General features: G+C 36.0%; 1 protein-coding gene across 3 annotated transcripts; it reads right to left on the bottom strand.

Moving 5' to 3' along the window:
• Positions 1-293: 293 nt before the first annotated feature.
• Positions 294-24,023, bottom strand: LOC129871763 (protein VAC14 homolog). 3 transcript variants are annotated; one of them, XM_055946745.1, is made up of 21 exons: positions 23,641-24,023; positions 23,369-23,482; positions 22,984-23,103; positions 21,668-21,757; positions 21,470-21,589; positions 21,031-21,059; positions 20,774-20,916; positions 20,580-20,674; positions 15,802-15,888; positions 15,537-15,644; positions 15,324-15,415; positions 9,237-9,318; positions 7,898-7,963; positions 5,642-5,757; positions 5,405-5,525; positions 5,021-5,182; positions 4,789-4,917; positions 3,263-3,331; positions 2,359-2,643; positions 1,954-2,021; positions 294-649 (listed from the first exon to the last, which is right to left on the bottom strand). In XM_055946745.1, the coding sequence occupies exons 1-21, from the start codon at positions 23,734-23,736 to the stop codon at positions 598-600; spliced, it is 2,244 nt and encodes a 747-aa protein (XP_055802720.1). In that variant the 5' UTR covers positions 23,737-24,023; the 3' UTR covers positions 294-597. The 3 variants fall into 3 exon arrangements, with proteins under 3 accessions (XP_055802720.1, XP_055802721.1, XP_055802722.1); XM_055946746.1 differs by having other exon boundaries at positions 22,984-23,049; positions 23,641-24,021; XM_055946747.1 differs by lacking the exon at positions 1,954-2,021 and having other exon boundaries at positions 23,641-24,019.
• Between the last annotated feature and the right edge of the window lie 885 nt (positions 24,024-24,908).

Raw genomic sequence — 24,908 nt, forward strand, 5'->3', positions numbered from 1 at the left:
CAGTTTTCACAATACACAAATTGAATCTTTCTCTGTAACAGAAGACTAATGAATAAAAGGAACATTTTAGATCCTACCATCTACCCATTTGCCCATGGTAAAAAGGCAACCCGATGCCCGAAGCATTCTGCATTAACGCAAGGTTCGAGGAAGAGCCGCACCCCGAAAGGGTGTGATGTAGACAGTTTACCCTGACGCAAGCATCAATGGCTGTCCACGACTCGAACCCGTGACCTATAGGTCATACAGAGACAATTTTGATGTTATTCGAAGGCTCCCTTCAACAAAAAAAATAACATAACCACATGGGCTAATTTTACCTTTAAATATCTTTCAAAGACTTTTAAAGATAGCTTTGGAATATCCAAAGCTAAAAGTAATAACCTCTTCTCCACTTTCCAAGTCAATGAATTTTTGACAAAACAAACAACTAGATATACAATTTACAACTTAGCGGAGCTTGACTATGCTTTCCAAAAAAAGAAAAAGAAAGCAAATCAAGATTGCTGTAGAAGAAACCTCGATTAGGAGCAAGAGAAAACAATCAAAGTTGCAACGGTACTGGGGCTCTACACGATGCTCTTGAAGAAGGCCTGTTCAAGTCTTTTGCTGCGGCAGATTGTTTTGATTCTTCTGGTCTTCATAACTCCTGAATTAAGATAAGTTCAAGCTAAGATTCCAACGCACTCAAAAGAGCAAACTTTAGAAAAGAAAGAAAGGTTTATTCAACATAACAGAGTATATGGGTCTCAGGGCTTCGGTTGAGTGGTGAAAGAATCACAAGTATGTACATAGCTAAATATGGCATTCAAGATCACTAGAGCCCAAAGAAAAGTAGTGATCCACATGATGTTGGGGTCTGGAAACACATCAGTAGTCTTCAGGAAGATTACTTTCACTTTCAAGGCAGGGAATGGGCTTAAGATTAGATTCTGGCTAGACAGATGGCTTGGGGACACTTCACTGAAAGATTCTTTACCCACATTGTTCCGGATAGCGTCGAACAAGGAAGTCACAATTGCTTAGTATAGACACAACAACTGTTGGTCTCCAACTTTCAGACTGGAAAATTAATGACTTCCTCAAACTAATAGAAACATTGGGAGAAAGCTCTATGGTGGGGAAAGTCCCAGACAGAATCCTTTGGGGCAAATCAAAGGATGGGATTTACACTGTGAAGGAGAGTTACAACTACTGGAGCTCTCAGATTGGCATCCTTGAGGACTGGCCTTGGAAACATATTTAGAGAACTAGGCAGCCTCTCAAAGTCTCTTGCTTCACTTGGACTGCCTTTAGAGAGGCTTGCCTAACACAAGACAATCTCAGGAGGAAAGGAATAATTCTAATCAACAAATGTTTCATGTGTAAGCAAGCCAATGAAACTGTAAACCATCTCTTTTTGCACTGCCCTGCAGTAGCTGACTTATGGCACTTATTCCACTCTATATGTGGGCTCCAATGGCAATGGGTAATACCTTCTCCATGAAAGATGTCTATGCAAGTTGGTCACTAGAGAGAGTTGACAAAACCGTCAAAAGAATCTGGAGAATGATTCCAGCAGTTATTTTTTGGTGTCTCTGGAAGGTGAGAAATAGCAAATGGGTTGATGGAATCTCGACTCCTATAACACCCTCAAGGCTAGATGTTTGGAATGTTTATTCAGTTGGAACTTTCTTTCCCTTGTAAACAGTGTGGATAACTTTTTGGATTAGTTTGCTCCCTGTCTTTAGCTTAGTAGAATATTCAGGGAACTTTTTTTTTTGTTGATGAAATAAGAAGGATATCATTAACAAATAGCATCAAGAAGATGCAAGCATTACAAAGAGATTATCAGCTCCCAAAAAGGCAAAAAACAGCTATCACAACTATCAACATAAATCTATGGAGCTGATAAATCATGGACTCAAACTTAAAGTCTAGTATTTAAGTTGGGAAAAGAGTAGAGGAGCAGGCCTATACTCCCCGGAGTTCTGAACTTGTGCACCAGTTGGAGTTGGATAGAAGCCCACCGAGAATTTCTCCTATATAAAAATGACGCACATAATAGAGATATGGAACTTCACAATAATGAAACACATACAGCCCTCATTACAAAGCACTTGTTTATCGCGAATGTAACCCACACCAATATATCCATCATTTGTCATTGGCACATAAAAAGAACAACCCAGAAGTACGAGAACTCTTTTTCTCCATACTCAACCCAGACAGACAGATAAGCAGTGCATTACGGTGGAAATAATTAACTACCTTAACATATAGGATATTTCTAACTTCAGATATATAACTTTTGGACAAGTATCAGAGTGTAATATGCAAGCAAAATATTATCAGCAAATTATTATGAAGCACACGAACCTTCATTGATGAAGCAGAACTAAATCGTGAATGAGCCTGTGACTTTAAATGCAAACGATGCTGCTGCTGAATTTGCTTAAAATGCTTCAGCCTAGAAGCAAAGTTTATTCCGTTATGCATATCATGTGAATTCTCATTTGGGTTGCTATCCTCGGAAATTTGCAATCCACCTCCACCGTTGAAAAAAGGAATCCCAGACGATGTTCGTGCAACTTTCTCTTCCTTGAAAGAGTATGAAGGAACAGTTTTCAACCGAGTACGAAGAATCTTGAAGGCCGCACTTTGCTACATCAATTGATAAATAATATCTACATTAGGAAACTTTATGTGCAGCTTAATACTTGTAAGTTGTGCATAGTGCATATAAGAGTGATAATCAGGAAAAATCAATTGGATAAGCTCTTGTAAAGAGTTCACTGTATTACTATCATAAAAACCAACTCATGAGCAAATCCCAGTACAGACAAATGACAATAGGCGATTTTTCCCATTTGCCTCAGCCTTAGTGGGTGGAGATGCGGAATTACTCCGTACCTGTGCTGATGGAAGATAGCAAGTATCGGTGGGATAATCAAGGTTTTTCAATCTGGTCCTAACACCAAAATTATTATTTTAAAATAAAAAAACAACAACTCACGAGTGATTATTTCAAGTATAAGCTGGAAATAATAGCCATGACATGCTAACTCATAGGATATAGTAATAGTAAATGGATTGAACAACTAATGCGATCCAGTGAATGGTTTTTGTCAGTACTCTTAAACATATGATTCAACAGAAACTCAACTTGCACAAGCAAATTTACAAATGCAAACTTTTCCTGGCATGCATCACAAATGAGATGTGGTTGATAGCAATAACCTTCAACTCAAGTTACCAGTGGAGAAAATAATTCATAACATACCTGTGGCAACAGCATCAACAGACCATATAATGCTTTTAATAACCATATGTATCTTCCAGGTTCAAGAAGCTGCAAGAAAAGAGCCACTAAGATACTCCTAAAAGAGAACTTATTCGTTAAAATGAGAACAATCCAATAAACTTGCTTGTACATCAAAATTGAGAACAAACGAAATATTACAAAACCAATATAAGATTCATACTGCCACTGAGCAGATATTCAGATTTAGGAGTTAAAATTACATCCCTGATAATCGTATATGATGTACAAGTCTTGGACATAACACCACCAACTTATAAAACAGGTAGAATATAATAAATGTTTTTTAAAAATAAATACATAAACAAAAAGAATCCAAGTTGTTAAAGAAATCAATGGCAACAAAAATAGATAATAGATAAAGAGTTAACCTTAGCACCCCGTATATTTACAGTTAATAACCAAGGTTTCATTTGAGCACCAACAAATCACTAGAGCAAAGGGACTTCAAATAGCAATGCAGCAATAATTTGTAGGTAAAATGCACATCCTTTTACCAAAAGAAATCAGTATAGGGTATAAAGACAAGCAATTATGAGTTTGCAGCCTCCTCAAAAAGACATGGAAAAGCTGGCAATTGATAAAGGCACAACGAAAATCCCAACTGTGGAACAAATCATGAGAATCAATGGATATAACTTTCAACTATATAACATTACCACCACCACCCACCACCCAACCTTAATTTATATTTCTGCCCGTTGGTAGGTCATCAATTTGAAGTCTGTTAAAAGCAATGTCAGAACATCATACAGGATTTTTCTTATTGGTGCAGTAAAGCAGATTGTCGAGAAAGTATGATAGTAATGCAATGAACTTCTCAATTCCAATCTGGTTTCCCTTCTTAATATGTATGCAAATGGAGACTGGAGCAGCAATGTTTTTCACAAGTCTTGTTTGCCCACTCCACAGAACACGCTACATGCAAAGAAGAGCGCTTTTACAAACAACTAATAGCTACACTTCAATCAACAATCTCTCCAACGCATAAATGGTTGTGAGTTCACGTTCTCATCATCTTTCGTAAAATCAAGTCCACCGCGAAGACATTCATAAACAGCTCTACCAAAGTTGGGCCGTCTATATGGAAAGAACAGAGCTTTCACGACCAAATGATTAGAATGATCTACTCCAAAAAGAAAAGAATATGCATGTCCTTTTCCTCAATCTACCACTTAAAAGATAAGCATATATGCTTAGTAGATATAAGACACTCAGGTTTCTCTGGTACTAGATTCCCTTTTCCAGGACAACTCCAGCGCAAACGGAATTACAAACATTAATATATATATTTTCTGGATCATAAAGAACCATAAATGATATAAGGAATTCAAAGTTCTAAGTTTCACAATCAACCAACAATAACAATAACAATCCAGTGAAATCCCACAACGTGGGGTCTGGGGAGGGTAAAGTGTACTCAGACCTGACTCCTACCAAGGTAGGACGGATGTTTCCAAAATCAATAAAGGAGAAATCCAAAACACCTGAAGCCTAAGGTAAGCGAAGGTTGGAGTCTCCAGAAGGTGGATCAACTTATGTAATTGCACTAAGAACTTCACATTGATATCTTCTTCAACCAAAGACTGAATAACAGAACTTGCATGCTGATATGACTGCAACAAAGACGGAGCTCATTATATTCACTGTGAAACAAAGTACCAAATGCTTGATACAGGTATGAGGAATGCCTGAAAACTTGCAGGCTTCAAGGCTTACCTGAGCTAACAGGCAGAGGCTTATCATTGCCATTGGTGAATGACACCAAGATGCGTACAAAGAAAGAAACAAGTCTCTCCCAGCATCTTTGACCAATGATTGTTTAAGATGCTCCCGAAGGTCAGACAACTCAGGTGAAGTAAGCAAAATCAAATTTAAAGCCTGAAACAAACACCAGCACACTCAGCTTACAGCAAAGACAACATTAAGCACCATACATTAAATATGAACCCCAGAAGACAATATCTCGAAACTGAACTTGAGAGTTCTGTGATCACATGAAATTAATTAAATAAAACAAAGAGTGAGCTCTATATCGTTGCACTTTCACTCAGTATATTGGAAACAGTGATATTCTCTTTATAAATAAGCAATAAGTAAAACCTGAACCATCACAGAAGCAAAGTTCAAATCTGATTCTCCTTCAAGTATTGTGGACAGTTCACGGTAAACTCTTTCAGCATTTAGAAGTACACACAGCCGTCGAATTATCAAAGCTCCACGCCTGAAAGAGATTTGGAAAGCTAAGATACCAGCAGAAAAGAATCTTCAATAAACCAAACAACAAAAGCACACCATTAAATTTTCCCCCAAGAAACAAAAAAAGAATACAGCATTTACTTCTCCAGGAGTGAGTGATCATGCTGAAAGCTGTGAACTAGGAAAACAACTAGCTGCCGAAAGTGTTGCGGATCTTCGGCTATGCATGCGTGCACCTCAAGCACCAAGAGCACAACCTGGAAGAGAATTTAAAGAAGACTCAGAACAAAAAAAAATAGCAGGAAGCACCATCTAAACTCACCTTCCCGATTAGTGGGTGTCTAGACTCATTTGAGACAAGTATTTAAACTTGGAAGTTAGAAAGATGACTTCAGCAATCTCAAACAAATTTTTGACAGAGAGGCAATGTTTGTCGGAACATCTAACCCATTATCTTACATCATCTTTAACTTTCATTTCCATTTCAAGACAGATTAATAAGGGCCAAGTATAAATATTTTTTCACAAGGTAATAAGCGTCAAGCATAAACTTTTTTATCATACAATACTAAAAGTGGGAAAGTCTCAAGTCTAAAGTTGAAAGACGAAATTATCCCTAAAATATTGATGGACATTTATTTCCTTTTAAAATATATTAAACAATTATATAATATACAAAAACATAAATACCTTTATAAAAAATAATGTTCAGTCATGTTAATGATGCCTAAGAGCCATTTCCTTTATGGTCTCTTTGCTTGCTTGTATTTACACCTATTTAGTTGGCTTCAAACTTCTAAGCCTTTCTAAATTCCTCACCTATGTTCTTTGATCTTCGAGCTACTATTATTTATATGAGTAATAAACCATGACTTGTTAAGGGATTTGAGCTTGAACAGATTTGTCTCCCTTTCAGATATTTTTATGACTACAAATTTTCTTCTCATTTTTCTTTCATGAAATTGATTTTGTTTTTCTTTTCCTTTTTTAATTATAATCAATTCTTTGGATGGATTAGCATGAACGTACTACGAATTCGGGTATATTCTTGAAAATTACACGAAAATGCTACAAGTCAACATTGTTAATATTTAAACTATTTAAAATAAGTTTGAGAAAATTATAGTCAGAGAAAAATTGGTTGACTCCCCAATCATTAATACTTTCACATAAAATGGGATGGAGGGAATAAATAAATTGATTTTGTAAATATTTTTTACACTCAGTGTATAAGTCATCTTTCAATAGCAAATTTTCTCGCTAACTCGCATTAATATCCTTTGGGTATGTATTTTTATGATTTTCATTGAACTTTGATTTTCTGTTCATCTGAAGCATACCCAGTAAATCCCACTAGTGGGGTTTGGTTTGTTCATCTGAAGCTCGTGGATTATTTGTTGCCTACTTATATGTTCTATCCTCCAACACTATTTAGATTTTCAAGAGTAATGTGCTCTCGTTGAAACTAAAAAGGTAGTATGATAATTTGTAAAATTGAGGTGATGGAATTATAAAACTGGAACAAATTATAACTTGAATTGCTGACGAATGATTGAGGACTTCTACGGGAAGTTCCATCCTTTATTGAGTTAGTTATATCGGATCTCACATTCATCATCTTTACGGAAAAATAATATCCATCATCAACTGACACTTTTATTTATATCTCAAAAACACAATTTTAAATAAAGTTTTACTCCTTGAGATAAAGTACACTTGCATCGCGCGTATCCAAAAACTAGTAAGGTAATAAGAGTCAAGAATAAATTGTTAGCATTCATCCTCCAATACAAGAGAATATTTGTGGCAATGAATTCAGGAAATATCAAATATCATATATGCAGTTTAGACCACTTTTAGAAAATCATGCAAGCAGTAAGTATTTACCAGCCTTAAAATAGTACAATGGATAAAAAATGATTAATGTAAGGTAAGATTTTAAGTCTTAATCTTCCTTCTTTTTTCATCTGATTGATACTTAGGTTAAGGATGATCTGGAAACTAGAATGAGGAAGTCATGTTGAGCTGTAAAAATTTCCAGAAGAATCAAGAAGGGGGTGCAAAAAAGAATCATGGGTATAAAGTGCCGGAAAAGGGAAGGATGAATTACGCCCAAAATTGCAAAGAAACTACACTAGGGGAAAAAACAAAGTCCACAGCTAATGCACAAAAACCTAAGTGAACTTTCGAAAGACAGCAAATGCCTGGAAATCACAACCATAATGCTACCAGAAAAGTCGCATGGGCTATTATTACTTGCCCATCAACATTTTGCCATCAAGATAAAGTATTCTGGGATATAACTTTGTTGATCAGAAGCAAGAACAATGGCTACATCTAGCAAAGCACACCAGCATGACAAACTCAATGAAAAAGAACCAAAGCAATAGGAGATACCTCATCAGAGGGATCTGATAGCGCCCTTAGGAGAGTGTCAAAGACGTCATTCAGAAAAACCAAGACCTGTTTTGAAAAATTGGAAACATGAGCATTCACTTACCAGATCAAACTTTAGAACCCCCCAAAAAAAATTGAGAACAAAACATATATTGATTGACTGACAATAAGATATCTTCCATTATCCAAGTGTTATCAATGAACTTATCCCGATACCGAATATATAATACTACTTCTAAAAGTTGAATCGAATTTGTAACATATACACCTAATTAATAATGTAAAAAACTTGTCATGATAATAGTATTCCATTTTTTATGCATGATTTTACCTGAAAATACAACTATAGTAGCATGGATAATGAGCTTTATTTTGATAGAATAGAATATGACAACATCAAATGCAACTATGATGCAGCAGAACCTTAGGTGATGCAGCTGTAGAGGAATAACCATGTCACAGGAATATAATACGGCTCTAAGATTATTGAAGAAACTAGCACAACAATTCCCAGCTCCTCCATCTCATCCCAGAGAGAGAAGGGACAACCACAAAGAGCAAGGAACTGAGACTTCTCTCCTTTTAAAGCCCTTTGCTTGTTCTATGCAGATTCAATTAGTTACTAAATGAAAAATACATGGTTATGCCCCCATGGATTGTAAGTATCACCCCATCATTCTTTGGATGACAAGTTTACTTACCTTATCTCAAAAAAAAATGAAAAATACAAATTTGTGAAATACGCAAGTAGGTTTCAAACCTGATTCATGACCTCTCTTGTAGTAAACACTTTTCAAAACCTTACATTCTTGTTCTTCAATAAGCATTTGCAGCAGTAGAAGAATAACCATGTCACAGGAGTATAATATGGAACTAAGATTATAAAAGAAACTAGCACCACATTTCCTAAATCCTCCATCTCATTCCAGAGAGAGAGAGAGAAGGGACAAGTACAACCAAAAAGAGGAGGGAGCCGAGATTTCTTTCCTTCTAAAGCCAATTGCTTCTTCTATGCAGATTCAACTAGTTTCTAAATGAAAAATACAAATTTGTGAAATACACAATTGGAGGTTTCAAACATGATTCATGACCTCTATTGTAAACAATTTTCAAAACCTTGAGGCCTTGTTCTTTAATAGGCATCCCAACAACACATGAGCCAGTACTTTTAGCAACTCTGGCTCCATATCAGCATTAATGGATAACAGTATTGTATCCCCACTGATAAACCAGTGTAGTTTTGGATATAAACTTCTATCTCATTCAGTAAGTCCATGAGAGAGTTCTCATTGTGCAAAAGAATAAAAAAGATGAACGTCATTAAATTTTAGGTCTTCACCTCTGACCGATGTCCATTAAGCAGGGTCCACATCCAATGTAATGATTCAATACGAGTTGCCTCCCATTCACTAGACAGCTGCCTGATAAACAAATTGAGACAGAAAGTTAACTAGAAGCAATACATATAACATATAACCACTTGGATACAACTATTCTTCTCACGAACTCTGTTATGATTTGATTTTCAAAAATAATCCAATAGCAGTTTTTATTAAATTAGTTATATGGTGAAAATAAGCTTTTTCTATATGTAATTTATTAATAGCCAAGCATACGGGCAGTAGAAAATGGCGGTACCCATTTACGAAGCATGTTCACTGTTGCATAGAACAAATGAATTGTACCATTTTCATGCATTGTCAAAATTATATCAGAGAGCTAACAGATTTAGGCATCAACATTTTTGAAAATATGTACAACTGTATATTCCCTCAAGTACCCCTGGTTCCTCTCCTTCCATATCACCCAGCACATACAAGCTGGGTTTATCTCCATAAGTTCCTTGATTCATTCATACACATGTATCACATCCAGCGGCACAAGAGTTCCATCATAGTATTTGGCATTACCCATCTCACCCCAAATTTATTCAAAAGCAGTGTAACGACCCGTTCCTGTCGTTATGGATAAGTCACTGTGGAAGAAATTTGGGTCAGAAAACTTTGGCTAGTAACTTAGAAATTTCGAGGTAAGGCCAAACTTGGACGGAATCTGAGTCAGGTGAGGTCTAGGGAAATCCGGTAATGGAATGGGGTTGATTTCTGAGTTTTGATTGTTTGAGCTAGTAGCTAAGGCGTTAAGGAATCCATACAGCCTTACGGAAGTGAATTCGGGTAAGTAGAACTACCGGAATCAAATTTGTCGTGAAGGGGTTATCTTAGAGCATCAAGATTTGAGGTCGTGTTGTGAAATGGGGGATTGGGGCATGAATTCTGAGTTTCTGTCTCCGTGCAAGCCGTCATAGCGGGCTGAATCCCGCCATGGCGGGGACTGCTATAGTGGGACATATGCGAGTTTTAAGACAGAAAAGTTTCAAAATCGTTTTTATTTTTGCAACTTCGTTCTTGGGAAGCTAGTGACGACCTAGGCCTATTTCTTTCTAGTTTTCCACCAATTTCTTCGGTAAAGGTAAGTTATTCATTCCTCTAATTTGTAATTCGATTCTTAGACCTTGGAATCTATGGAAATTCTCTTAGGGGAAGGTTTTGGCCTAAAATTAATGGTGGAAAAAACCCTAATTAGGGGAGATGATCATGAAATTGGACAAGGATTAGCATTTTGATATAATCCGGGTAATGTAGGCCATTGTTCATTGATTATTTGTATTCTTTGTTTGTTTTAGACCAAGAACGAGCCAAAGTATTGGAAAAAGGAAAAGCTTCGGTTCTTTAGAGTTTTCAAGGCTTGTTTCGAGGTAGATGATGGTTGTGTTTTCCCGGTTGTGTTATATGTGTCTATTAACTACTTCACTAGTATTGCATGCATGATATATGATTAGGGAAAAAGAAAAGAACATAAAGTGAAATGACATCTTGTGATCAAATTGCATGCAATGAATGTATTACTTGGTTGTACAAGTGTGTGTGCCTATTCATTGTGGTTGTGGTTGTGATTGTGAAGTGAGACTACATGTTGGATCAGGTATCACACCGGTACATTTGGATCGAGCACCACGCCAGTACAATTGAATCGGGTACCATGCCCGTACATTTGGAACGAGTACCACATAGATATACTAACTATGGGAACAGTACCACACTGGTACACTAACCATTTGGGGATGGGTTCCATGAGAAGACCATCGTTTGACTGTTGAATTATGATTGAGTATGTTTACCTGTATAATGATATAAGAGTTGGCATAACTTTGATGTGATTGTATATTGTTGTCTTACTATAATGTAGTTTCTTGTTCATATTTCATTTACTGGAATTAGCCGTCTGATCCTACCAGTACACACTATGGTTGTGTACTGATACTGCACTTGCTCTTTCTTTGTTGAGTGCAGGGCATTTTCAAGAGGCCGTTGAGCCAGTTCTTTTGGCCTGCCATGGATTCATCTTAACTCTTAGTCCTTTCCTTTCCTTTCAGACTTTTTAGACTACTGCTTTATATTTATTGTTTTTGGGGTTGCATCCCCTTATTCTAGACCCTTAGATAGAGTTCTGGTACAATGACTTCCAGGTTTTAGGGAGGTAATTTCCGCATGTTTTTGATAACATTATCTGAGTCTATGGGAACTAAGCTTTTAAACTAATTATTTAAACTGTTTCCACATATTTAAATACATATTGGTTGATAGTATGCTTGGTTGGGTGTAGTATCGGTTCCCCTACCAGAGGGTTAATGTGGGTGCCACTCACGACGGGTCAGGATCGTGACAAGCAGGTTCTGCAATTATCCAGCTATAGTACAAAGCAAAAATAAGTGTTTGCTGCTCTCAATTTCTTTTCCACGCAAAAACATCTGCTTCACTGTAATTGCTTTTTGCAAATTTGTTTGGGACATGCATCATGAGCTAACACCAAAAGATGAGCCTCTCATCTGAGGAGCTTTAGTTCCCTAAATCATTTTCCAAGTCATTGCTGGAAGTTGGAAGCTCCAGAGTCTAGGTTCCAATAGCAGGAGTTCACTGAGTATCTGCCACTTCTATGTGCAGCTCAGATACAGTGAGTCTTTCTCATCAGCGATGTAGTACACCTGTGCAAACTCCTGTAACTAATCGGATACTCTCTACTTTCCAGTCTAAGCAATTGCTTTTGAAACATAACTCTTACACATTCTCTGGTCTTACAATTAGCAATGGTTGCCTCATGAAGATCAAACAATAGGCAATAGAAATAAAAAGGGACGAGATTAACAGGATAATGTTGGCAATCTCAGAAAGTCGAGAAAGATCTGAAGAAAATCTAAGAAGACTATACCTCTTTGCATCTCTTGGACCATTTGGTTGGAAAGGAATAAGAGATGCTTTGAGAACCAAAGGAGTTACCTAGCTTTATCAAAGAATAGATGTCCTGAAAATCTGTACTTATGGGGTAAGAGAGATATAGTAGATAACTTAAATCAGCTTATGGAATTTATAGGTGTTTTTGGGAATGTTTACTGATACAGCTATGCTGGAGCTTGTAAAATCTTTTTTAAAACTGGTAATTGTAAGAGCTTGTAACATTTTTTGGGTACCTTTTTGGTACTTCCTTTAATGAAACCTTTACCGTATCAGGAAAAAGAAGAGCGATCAACACGAGAATGAGACACGAGTCAGGAAGGTAAGCTAATAGAATTATATAAACCAGTGTTGTGAAAAAGCGCTAAAGCGCTCGCTTTAAGCGTGAAGCGAAGCGAGGCGAGGCACTAGCGCTTCAATACCGTGAAGCGAAGCGAAAACAGAAAAGCGTGCGCTTCATGGAAGAAGCGAGAAGCGCGCTTCATGTTGAAGCGAGAAAAAAGCGCGCTTCATGTTGAAGCGAGAAAAAAGCGCGCTTATTTGTTAAAAGCGGCACTAGGGTTTATTTTAAAAGAACAAATCTGTAAACTTACAATTAATTATTCGCTGCTGTGACTTCTTCGAGACTTCGTCAGTTCAAACTTCAACCAGGTTAGTTTTTCTTCTCTTCTTCTTCTCTTCTTCTCTTCTTCTCTTTCTCTTTCTATTTTTATTTCTATTCAGCTTCTGCCGCTGTGATGTTCTTCTCTTTTTCTCTTCATCACTTCTTCTCATCTTCTTTTTCTGTTTCTATCCAGCCAGCAGTGCAGTTCTGCGCAACTGCTGGTATGTTTTGGCCCTTTTTTTTTTATTTGGGTTCTCAGTGACCTCTGTTTTGTTAAGCTATGCTCTGTTTTTTTCTATCTGTATCATGATTTTCTTTTTCTCATAAATCATTTTATCATATAATATTAATTAATTTGTTGAGCTGAAAAATTTGGTTGAATTTTTTATAGTGATTTTATTACACAAAACAAGGGCTGCTTTATTACCCACTGCAGCTGCTTTATTTTTTTTTAATACTGCTGGAGCTGTTTTATTAGGCTAGTGGGCTGGTGATATGAAGTGGAGAATGGTTATTGGATGTTTAATTAACTGCATAAAGGGAATTTATCAAAAAGTGGAGCCCATAGACCACTTTCATGGCCAATTTTTGATTATTTATCTATGCATATTTTATATTTTATATTTTATATTTTTATACTAAATAGCGCTTTTTCTGAAAAAAGCATGCGCTTCGCTTCACGCTTCTCGCTTCTGTGAAGCGAGCCCCCGTCGCTTTTTTCCGCTTCTCGCTTCTCAAAACACTGATATAAACCTATTCGCTAGAAAATTAGTTGGAAGGCAGGAAAGAGAAATGGCCCACATCCCAACAGAGATTGTCAATTTCTGAACTGAGTTATGCTTTACTTATATGATATTGGGCAATCATCCCCTCATGAGCTAGCTTTAAGGATTGAGATAGTGTTAGCACTCCTTTAGTCTATCAAATATTTTTTAAAGAAATCAGAAAGTAGATTACTTCAGCTTATCTATCAATTATGTTTTCCTGTTTCTTTATAGGAGGTTATTCCTCCACTTTCTCATTTCAGTAGTAGTAGGAAGTTATTTCCTTGTTATTAGGTGGGTGTTTACACCAATATTGTATTTAAAGTTATTTGAATTCAATGGAAAGATAAGCAAAAAATTATTCCAGTCTATGAGTACTTTTAACTCAAGAGTTGCAGGTTCTCTCTTAATGAACCAGTATCATAGATCGTAGGAAAAAAATATTTAATTTCATCTTGCAGTGTCCCATAACTAGATCCATTTCAGGGACTGTAACAACTTGGTATCAGAGCCAGGAGTTATGCAAGTTCTAATCCAGCAACAATTGGCACAATTGTTGACTTTGTTCAAAGAAGAACGTGCAACCAATTTAGCAAGACAGGAAGACAGAAATGCTCGCTTGGATGCACTCACGAAGGATTTAGAAAATTCAAAGGTGAATGTTGAAGCAACGGAAAGTGGCAGTCACAATCGAGGTTGGAAAGGTAAAGCAGTGGTTGCAGGTTGAGGATAAGAAACTAGTGGGAATTCCATGATTCCTAAATATACAAAACTGGATTCTCCACAATTTCATGGCCACGAGGACCCCTTGGATGGATGAACAGGTGCGAACATTTCTTTTGACACCAGCAAACACCAGAAGAAGAAAAAATTGGACTTGCTTCTTTTCATTTGGAAGGAATTGCACAACTTCGGTTTCTTCACCCCTTTAGTCTACCAACGGTTTACGAATGAAAAAATTAAAGAAATCAGAAAGTAGATGACTTCAGCTTATCTATTAATTATGTTTTCCAAATTCTTTGTAGTAGTTATTAGCAGTAAGGAAGTTATTCCTCCACTTTCTCATTTCAGTAGTAGTTGGAAGTTATTTCCTTTGTTATTAGGTGGGTGGTTAATCCACCAATGTTGTATTTAAAGTTATTTGAATTCACTGGAAAGATAAGCAGAAAATTATTCTAGTTTTTGAGTACTTTCACTCAAGAGATTACAGGTTCTCTCTTAACGAACCAGCACCATAGGTCGTAGATAAAGAACATTTGATTTCATCTTGCAGAGTCACATAACTAGATCCATATCAAGGGACCGTACTAGATAAGCTCAAGGTCCATAACTTAACATGGTATTTGATCTAGATCCATTGATCCTTGTTGATTTGGTTTTGCAATGTTGAGCCACCATGTTATGTTAGCCATTTTCCAGTTGTACGGGCATGAGGGGGAGTGTCAAGTCACTCCACAATCCACATTGCTTAAGGCAAAAGGTTGTTGTCTCCTTATATAATATTGGACAATTAGCTTTTGGGATTGAGTTAGGCCTAAGGTCTATTTCTTAACATAGGAACATAAAAATTCAAGTATTAAGGTCATAGTTCTATAGTCAGAAGTATTTGGCTACTATAAAAATCACTTTTCAACAAAAAGCCAACTACCATTATTTAATGAAACTAATCAATTCTTTAATTGATTATCTACTGTACTATCAACTATCAAGACAGTTCAACTTCTTTAAATCTTCAAAATCCAAATATCCTTCAATAAGTAACTTCATACCTCCTAGCAACAGAGAGGATTGCTCCTACATCGAATCCCTCAGCTGGATCAGCCTCAATTGCACGAAGTTCGTCATTTGTTTCACGAGAAACCTAAAAGGGACAAGCACAGGTGAATAGAAAAGTGAGAGCGACAGAAAGAAGCAAGTACAATGAAGAAAGGTAGGGAAAAACACAAATATAATAAAAGGAAAAGGGGACCATTTCCACTTACAACTCTTATTTTTTCTTCTTTATCAGATATACAAGGCAATATTGCACCCAGAATATCAGCATAATAAGGGACCAGTTGATCTCCACCAAGTTTCACAAATTCATTTATCTGCATGGCACAAAATAATCTATTCAAACAGATTTGACAAGTTAAAACACTAGTATATTGTTTACACCAGAAGATATCACAGCCAAGAGACACAATATTGGTCAATAGAAAGCAGGATAACATGGTACACAAGCAACATACATATCAACATACTTACCCAAGTGATAGAAGTCAGCCTAGTAAATTCATCCTGTGAGCCTGCCCTTTGCACTAGTATTTCAGCCATGCGGCCATAATCTACAGACTTAAAGAGCAGCATTCTTCAACTTAGAAAACTAATAAAGGACAAACAAATCTATATATTATTATAAAAGTTGGAAGCCTCAAACCAAATGTTGATAGACAAAAATGTCCTTGTGATACAGATAAGACATTTATTCCCTTCAAGAACCATATTATTTCTCCACAAAACACTACATTAACCAATCTTCTCTTTGTTATGCTTAAAATACAGAGAATTAAAGAGTTGCAAAAAGTACTTCCATATGCATCAAATTCATCTGATTGTATCTGAATGGCCACTCTTGATTGATATATTTAATGACGCATTAAGCAGAAAAGAAGATTCGGACACATGGAAGGACAGATATTAGACAAATAAGGTATGCATTGATGACACCTCTTCAATTTCTCCCAGTTTTTAAACATAATTCGGTCCCATAAAAAACTGTTCCTGCCATTTTCAAACTAAATCTTGAGCTAAGATAATTAGAAATGCAATAGAAGGTCAACTATATTAGAGCTAGGGGGATCTTAGTAGTTTTGTTGGTTGGGTACCTGAACTTTCACCTTGTTGGTAAGGGGGTTTGATTACCCACCTTGCAACCCCCTCCCTCATTACCCGTTCCCCTCTCCCCTACATATATTAATTTTAACAACTACTATATTAGAGCTCCTAAGTCCTAATTCCAAACTGAACTGGCAAAAGGAGGAGCTATGCTCTTTCAACTACCTCAGTTGGCTAGTGGTTTCGATAAAGTACTTGATTGGTCATCAACATTTTAAACAGATGGTGATGCAGGGAGTAAGATTTTCTTGTGGCTGGGAAATTAAGTGCTATATTTTGGAAGAATATTGAGTAAATATTAGCAACATATTCTTGCTATTGAACTATTTGAAGGAGCCAATATCTATTGTTATGGATCAGTGTAGATAAGAGATTCAGTTTGTGTGGATAGTCAGCTTGATTTTTGGGGAGTTAAATGTATGTCATATGCTACCCTTGTAAAGTTACACCTTATTTTGTCAATAATTTTTTTTATCTACGAAAAGGAGGAAAGCTCTTTCCCCGGTTCAGGTTATAGAGTTGTGGGCTGACCTTGGTTTGAAAGGTTAATTGTTCAGCAGGAGGCTGTCCCTAGAAGAAAAGTTTGCCAATACAGTTGCCAGTTTTTTCCTGATCATTGTGGTGTCGTAAGGGCTTCAATTATATATTACTTATCAAAAAATTCTTGTGTCCAGTGATTGTCTTACCAGCACTACCAATGAAGAGATGGATGACCATTTTTTCCCTCCTCACATATGCATAAGCTAATGTTGGACTGTGTGAAGAATGCTGATTCAGTTGATCATAAAATGGGAGGAGGAGCTGAGGAAATTAAAGATAAATAATGACAAGGTTTTGCTCTCTATTTCTCTTAGATCGTTTTATCTTGGTATGTTCATGCAGGTCTGGTCAGGCATCTAGTTCTATAGTGAAGTCTCATTTGTTTGTAGTATGATTGAGACGTTTGAATCTAAATACATATTTGAATATTAAGATGTGGATTAAAGTTTAGATGTCTGAATCTGAATACACAACTAAGTATTAAGATGTTGTATTAAGATCTCAATATTGAATCAACAGTGTCCTTGATGCACTACCATCCTATATGATGTCAGTATTTCCAATGCCTGCTAGTGTATCTAAGAGCATTGATGCCCTTAGGAGAAACTTCCATGGCAAGGCAGTGAAGACAAAAAGAAGTTCCACCTAGTTAAATGGGAGGAATTGATAGTGAACAAGAATACAGGTGGCCTAGGCATCAGGAACTTCAGAAAGGAAAACCAAAGCCTCATGTTGAAGTGGTTGTGGAAATTTGCCAATGAAGATCATATGCTTTGGAAGGAGGTCATCACAGCAAAGTATGGCATGGAGGACAAGTGGATGACAAAAGTGGTTAACACTCCTTACAACTGCACAGTATGGAGAGCAATCCGGAACCTTTGGCCTATGTTGTATTCCAGATCCAGAATCAAAGTGGGAATGGTCAAAAGACCTCTTTCTGGGAGGACAAATGGAATCGAGCAACACCTATGAAACAGTTGCATCCGGAACTATACATGTTATGTCAACAACAACATGCAACAGTGGCCACAATGTGGACTAGTCAAGGCTGGAATTTGTTCCTAAGGAGACACCTGTATGACTGGGAAATAGAAAAGGTAATTGCATTCCAGATCTCAATAGATAATTTCAGCAATCTTACTGAGGGGAGGGACTCACTGGTTTGGCAGAGTGACATTCATGGACAATTCTCAGTAAATTCAGTATATAAGGTACTCAACAAGACTGCAGACCAAGAGACAGACTGGCCTTGGAGGATGATCTGGAAACCAAAGGTGCCTTACAAAGTAAACTGCTTCCGGTGGTTACTATCAAAAGAAGAAGTCCTGACCCATGACCCATGACCCATGACCCATGAAAATCTGAAGAAAAGAGGCTATCAATTTGCCTCTAGATGTACTCTGTGTGGAGAGCAAGCAGAGACAATTAACCATCTTTTTTTGCATTGTAAGTGGGCTGAGCAGCTATGGAGAATGTTCATTTGCCTGAAAGGAATTAGGTGGGTGAAGCCAGGTAGCATTAAAGGAGTTTTAGGTAGCTGGAATAGGGATGGCAATGCTTCAAAGAAGTAGGAGAGATGGAAGATTGTCCCAGCATGCATTTGATGGACAATTTGGAAATAGAGGAACAATAGGAGCTTTAAGAATGTGTAGAATAGCCTTCAGAAGATTAGAATGAATTGCTTAGCTCTTTTCTATTTTTGGTGTAAACAAGATATTTTAGCTAGAACAGAAGACATCTTTGATGTACCAGATTGTCTATAGGCATCAGTTTGATTAAGCTCAAAGCTTTTGTAAGATGTAATACTTTTTTGAAGGGGAACTACACTTTTGGTTGTAGTATACCTGTGGATATTAATAGACTAAGTTACCAGCCTCAAAAAAGATTGTTTTTCAACATCTGAATATATAAAACTTGTCTTTATATAAAAATTTCAATATAAATTAAATTAAATTAAATACTAAATTAGTCTAACTGTCTAATACAATATCAGCAAAATATTTTAAGAAAATTATATGGAGGTTGGTTGTAGTGATGGTTAGCGGTAGTCGTTGTGGGTGCCGATAGGAGGTGGTGTTGGCTAATGTGGTGTTGCGGGTAGTAGCTAGTGCTGATGGTTATTAGCAGTAGTAGTTGTATGGTGGTGTCATATTGTAGTGATTGGTAATGGTGTAGTTATGGTTGAGGATGGAGGTTGTGGGTAGTGGGTGATGCTAGTTGATAATGGTAGGCGGTGGCATAAGCAGTTAATGATTGTGGGCGATGTCTGTATAATGGATGGAATTGGTGAACTTATCTTTGTAGAAGTCCTTGGATAGACATCATAATGATATTAAGACTTTATTACAGCTCTTAATCGTTCCGATCTTTCAAACCCATTAAGGAGTTGTAACACAAATTTTTTTAACAAAAAAAAATAACTTAGGGGTCGTTTGGTCGGGAACAAATTATCCCGGGATAATAGGATAAGTTATCCCACCATGTATATGGGATAACTTATCCCATCACTAAGGTATAAATGGTGGAATAAATAATTCAAGGATTACCTAATACTTCCAACCAAACGCAAGATAAAATAATCCTGCATTTTATCTCGGAATTAGTATGCCTTATACCTCACACCAAACGACTCCTTAATATTAAGATCTAATGATTAAGATTCAAACCTAAAAAATTAAAGGATTTAATGACTGAGATTGGAAGGATTACAATTAAGACCTTCAACAACAACAACAACAACAACAACATAGCCAGTGAAATCCGACAAGTGAGGTCTAATGAGGATAGAATGTACGCAGACCTTATCACTACCTCATGGAGGTAGAAAGGTTGTTTTCAAAGACAATTAAGACCTTTATTAAGTGCAAACAAATGAGGGCTGAAAGGTTCTGAGACTAGAGTTGCTCCTTACCATATAAACACTTGCTTACAAATGATGGTCATATTCATACTGCTACTAGGATTGTAGTTGATTACTTCACTATAGTTGCTAATGTCTGAGATGAAGTTGGTCAAAAACTACTACTTTCAACCTCATGTATGGGAGAGGTCAAGGATTATGTAATGACACCAATTCAAATTCAATTTTATAACTTGAACAAATGTCTTCAGATTACACACATATACAAATATACATGTATATGCGAGGAAGAATTTATTTTATTTTGTTGTTTTGTTTTTTTTAGATGAAGAAACATTTTTTTCTTTTTTATTACAAATTATATTATATTGATATGGTATACATGTGCACAATAACTTGTCAAAACGCTATGAGATTTTTTTGTTTCAGATTTTTGTCGAAAAAAGAAATCTTACTAACCCAAAAGGATGCAGATACAAAAGCAGAGCAAAAGACAACTATCTTCTATACAGATGGAAAACCAAACACAATTACTAAACAAAAATTAGTAAATTTAATTTGTTCTTTAATTTCAAAAAAAGTAATTAGTAAATTCAAGTAACACGTTGAGGGACAAACATATATTCAGATATCTTTCATCCGACTCTCAACAATACCACTAGAGAGAAAAAAGTTGCACGTTCAAAATTTTATTTTCCTTTTGGGGGCAATAAAAAATATAACAAACCACACATGACATATATCTTACTGGAGAATTCTTAATCTCTTGTAAAAACTCTGAAAGTGCAGAATCAGCCTGTTGCCGTATTTCATGGCTAGAATCACTCAGCATATTAAATAATCCTGCACTTCATCAAGTCAAGAGTAACCACATGAATTAACAAATTTAGAACATTGAGTTGCATAACTAGAAGGTTTTGACTTTGAAAAACAAGAAATTACCATCAAGAAAATCAGGAAGAAAACCGAGCATATCAATATCCGGAACACTGTCTAAAACTGTGATCCACCCAACAAGAAATTGGCGGACATGAGGATTGAGGACATTCATTCGTTCTCTCAGCAAAGGAATAAATTCTTCAATACTGTGTAAGAAATAAAATGTCCAATTCAGTGCTGTCAAATAATATCTCAGCAACAAGAAAACTTTAACTTCAGTTCCAGCATGAAGATACTGGCTTCCAACAATCCGAGCTCACCTGAATTGCTCACTCTCTGTGACAATATCCTGCATCCCAACAGAAGTTTTTTTAGAACGATGTTATCTCCCAAAGTTGATCAGTCAAAATACCAAAACTGTGCATATCTTATGATTAAAGCAACTCCTATACTCTGTGCCCTCCGCTCTCCCATAAAGTATTGGCAGTAAAAAGAATTAGGGAAAGGAAATGAAAAGAAAGAAAAGGACACCCAACTTTTCTACCCTAAATTAGTAAATTTACACCATTTGAACTCGGAACTCCCCAATGAAACAAATACTCAAGCCTCATCTTTAGACTCTCCTTTCCTCTGCAACACCTTCTATCATCCTCCTTGTTGTAGTATATCGATTCATTATCATCAAAACAACACATCATTTTAAATGTTTGCATACTCTTCCCTCTCTAACCAATGCCTTCAAATGAAGTGATGCATTACCTTCACAAGTCTATCTAAAAGATGAGCAGCACTTTGGACATTGGCATCTGAATCTGCCGAAAGCTTACACAAAGCATCAAAGATCTGATTGAAGAATACAATGAAATCTCCTCTTACAACCTGCAAAGTAGAAAAGATGAAGTCCGAACAACAAGACTCGAAAATACATGTGTTGTACAGGTTCCTTTAACTTCTCACCTTTGCTATGTTATACAAAGCTTCACAGGCATAATAACGAACTCTGCTGTCTTGGTGCGAAAAAGAGTGCAAGACTGGTGGGACAATTTGCTGGACATCAAATCCAGATGAGAGGAAAGTTGCATAAAGGAGGGGAAAGCACAATCATCAATGCAACATCCCAAAATAACAATAACAGCCACAGAAACAATATCAGTAACCTTTTCAAGTCAACCATATATAAAGCTACTTGTTCTCTGAATAAGTAAAGGTAAAAGGTACATATGATGTCAAGGAAGAAGTATTAGAAACAAAAAGTAACTTGTTAAGTGTTAAACCGAAAAGTAAAATGAATACACTCTTTCAAGTTTCTCCTCTTCATATTTTCGGGAACAGGGTTGGAGTTTTATTATCTTTAAAAGACCTGAACCTAAAGTCTTTCCTATTCCAGGCACTTGCAAAAATACGAGTAGTGCAAGAACAACAGTAGGCACAAAATCTTAGTTCTCTATTCACAGAATAAATGCACTACAATTGTAACGAGATGAAGATTTCTAGAACAAAACAAATAAACAGGATTTCTTTATAGGAACATAATTTATAAAAGGTGGAGAATGAAAAGAAGACATTGGAACTTCCCCTTTTGTTCAAAATAAATAAACAGGATTACCCCTGTGAAAGAAAGAAATGAGTAGTAGGACGGTGGACAAACCTACATCTTTATGCACATTATTTTTTCTTTGAGGAGCAAGTCTATGTTAATGCAAACACTGATATCCAGTAAATTACCCGTATGGACAGAGTAATACACACACACTAACTCACATCCAAATCATTCTCCCAAATTCTTACTCCGTACTTTAGCTTACAATCAAAGAAAATTAATTGAAACTAGTGCTAAAGATACCTGACCCTATATTCACCTTAGTATAGCACCAACAACTCAACATGCATATTCTCAGTTTTATTTTGTCACTCTTCTCGTCCAAAGGCTTATCTATTAGTAATTACTAATAGCAGATGATGTTCTCTAAAAACACCAACCTAAAATTCAGACTTAGGCACAAATAACCTCACCCTCAGTTTTTTTTCTTTGATAATCGAGAAACTCTCGAGTGCCAATGGAACACAATCAAAAATTTGGTGGATAATGGACCCGCCCATCTACCCATGACGTGCACCTAACCTGCAAATCATGCGTTGTGCTCTTACCACTAGACCAAAGCCTTGGGGCATAACCTCACCCTTTCTCATTGCTAAACCAAAATTTTATAGCGCATTTCCACAAAATTGAAAACTGATAGGAAACAAAGTTGATCACGAGGTAAACACCCTACCTCAAGGTGTTGTGCTGCTTCTGAAGTCAAACCAACAGTTACTGCAGCCAGTCCTATCAATCCTCCCTGCAGCTCAGGTGTGTGTTTGTTAGAGAAGAATGCTTTCTGGAAAAAAGTTTCCTGTGTTTGGTTGGGTATAAAGTTGGTACCAAATGATAATAGTGTTTGGTGATATTCTGCATTACTAATGGTTGACAAAATATGTTGTTGATCAAGTGATATAAAGTACGAATCATGACATTCGTAAAGAAAAATTGCTTCCACACCCATACGAGAAACACGAAGAAATTATTTCTTTAGGAAAAATCATTTTTCCACAATATAATGGATATCAGTTCCCATTATACCAAACCTACCACTCTAAAAAAGTAAAATTCAAACTCACTTTCCGGTTATGAGCCTGAGGTGAGTAAGTATACTCCTGAGACAACAAACTGATAACAGCATTGATCTTATCATGGTCACCCACAGATGTCAAATGCTTAACAATCCCTTCCAACTACACAAAATCAATAAGCATCAATATATCAGCTTTGGAAAAACCCAAATCCTCAAAACAAGAGGGCAAAAACCCAGCTTTGGAAAAAACGAAACAAACCCAAATCACAAAAAATGGAGACGAAAACAAAAATTCATCAAAACCCCAGAAAAACAAACCTCTAAAGCAGCATTCTTGCGCTTCTCGTACAGCTTATCCGATAGATTACGAAGAACAGCTGCTGGAATCACAGATAACGCTTCCGCAGTAGTCATAACAAGAATTCAAAAACCCCAAAAAAGAACGAAACAAATTCCCCCTTTTCCCCCAATTTTGAAAACAAATTCCGCTTTTGATCCTCCCAAGCTTCAACACAAACCAAAATCTCTACAATTTTGTGCATAAACACACACACACAAACAAACCTATATGACTGTAGCAACTGACAAATTGAAGTAAAAACAGATCTAAAAAAGTGAGAAAAATTTATTTTGACAAAAAACAAAATTGACTCGAGAGGGAAGATTGAAGAATTTTTTTTTTATTTTTTTAATTATTATTTTTTTCGCTTTTGCACAGAGTGTTGTTTGGTGAAAAAGATTATAGGAAAAGTCTTCTTTTCGTGATATCTTATTAGAAAATTGTATCTTTCTTCTTATTTCAAACTTATTCATACTCCACAAATAAATTAATAATTTTGACAAAAATTATGGTTAGTTTTGACCAGAAAAAAATAAATGCCCACGCGTATTCTCATCATACCCCTTCCAAAAATTTATAAAATCAAATTCATTAAATTATCTAAAAATAATAATTAAATATGATATTTGTTTATCTAACTATCTTTTAAATTATTATCGTGATTTTTTTATAAGTCATATACTATTATATTAAACTCAATGAGGGACTTGTTAGTTTCTTATATATCCAACATAAAAGAAATATGTTTATTTGTTACCGCAACGCTTGGTATAACGAAGTTAGAGTCCGTTTGAATTGACTTATAAATTGCTGAAAACAGTTTATAAGTTGTTTTTAGCTTTTTTGAATGTTTGGTTGGCCAATTTAAAATTATTTTGTATTTAAAATAAGCTCAAAAAAATAATTGAATCTACTTGGCTTAGCTTATCTAAAATAACTTATAAGCTGAAAGCAACTTATAAGCCAAAAAAAATAATAAGTTGGTATTTTTTTGGCTTATAAATCTCAACTTATTTGTTTTTGGTTTATAAGTTGCTTTCAGCTTATAAGGTGTTTTAGAAAAATTAAGTCAAATAGGATATTAGTCAGAAATCAGGTCAGGCAAATGTGAGATTTGTGTCTGAATATACACAAACAAATGCCTAGACTTAATATTTTAAAAAAATGATAGACAACGAACGATAACACATAATAATTATGCTTTAGTTCCAAATAATTTGAAATCACCTATATGATTCCTCAGTTT

Source organism: Solanum dulcamara, chromosome 10 (assembly GCF_947179165.1).
Source record: "Solanum dulcamara chromosome 10, daSolDulc1.2, whole genome shotgun sequence".
NCBI lineage: Eukaryota > Viridiplantae > Streptophyta > Magnoliopsida > Solanales > Solanaceae > Solanum > Solanum dulcamara.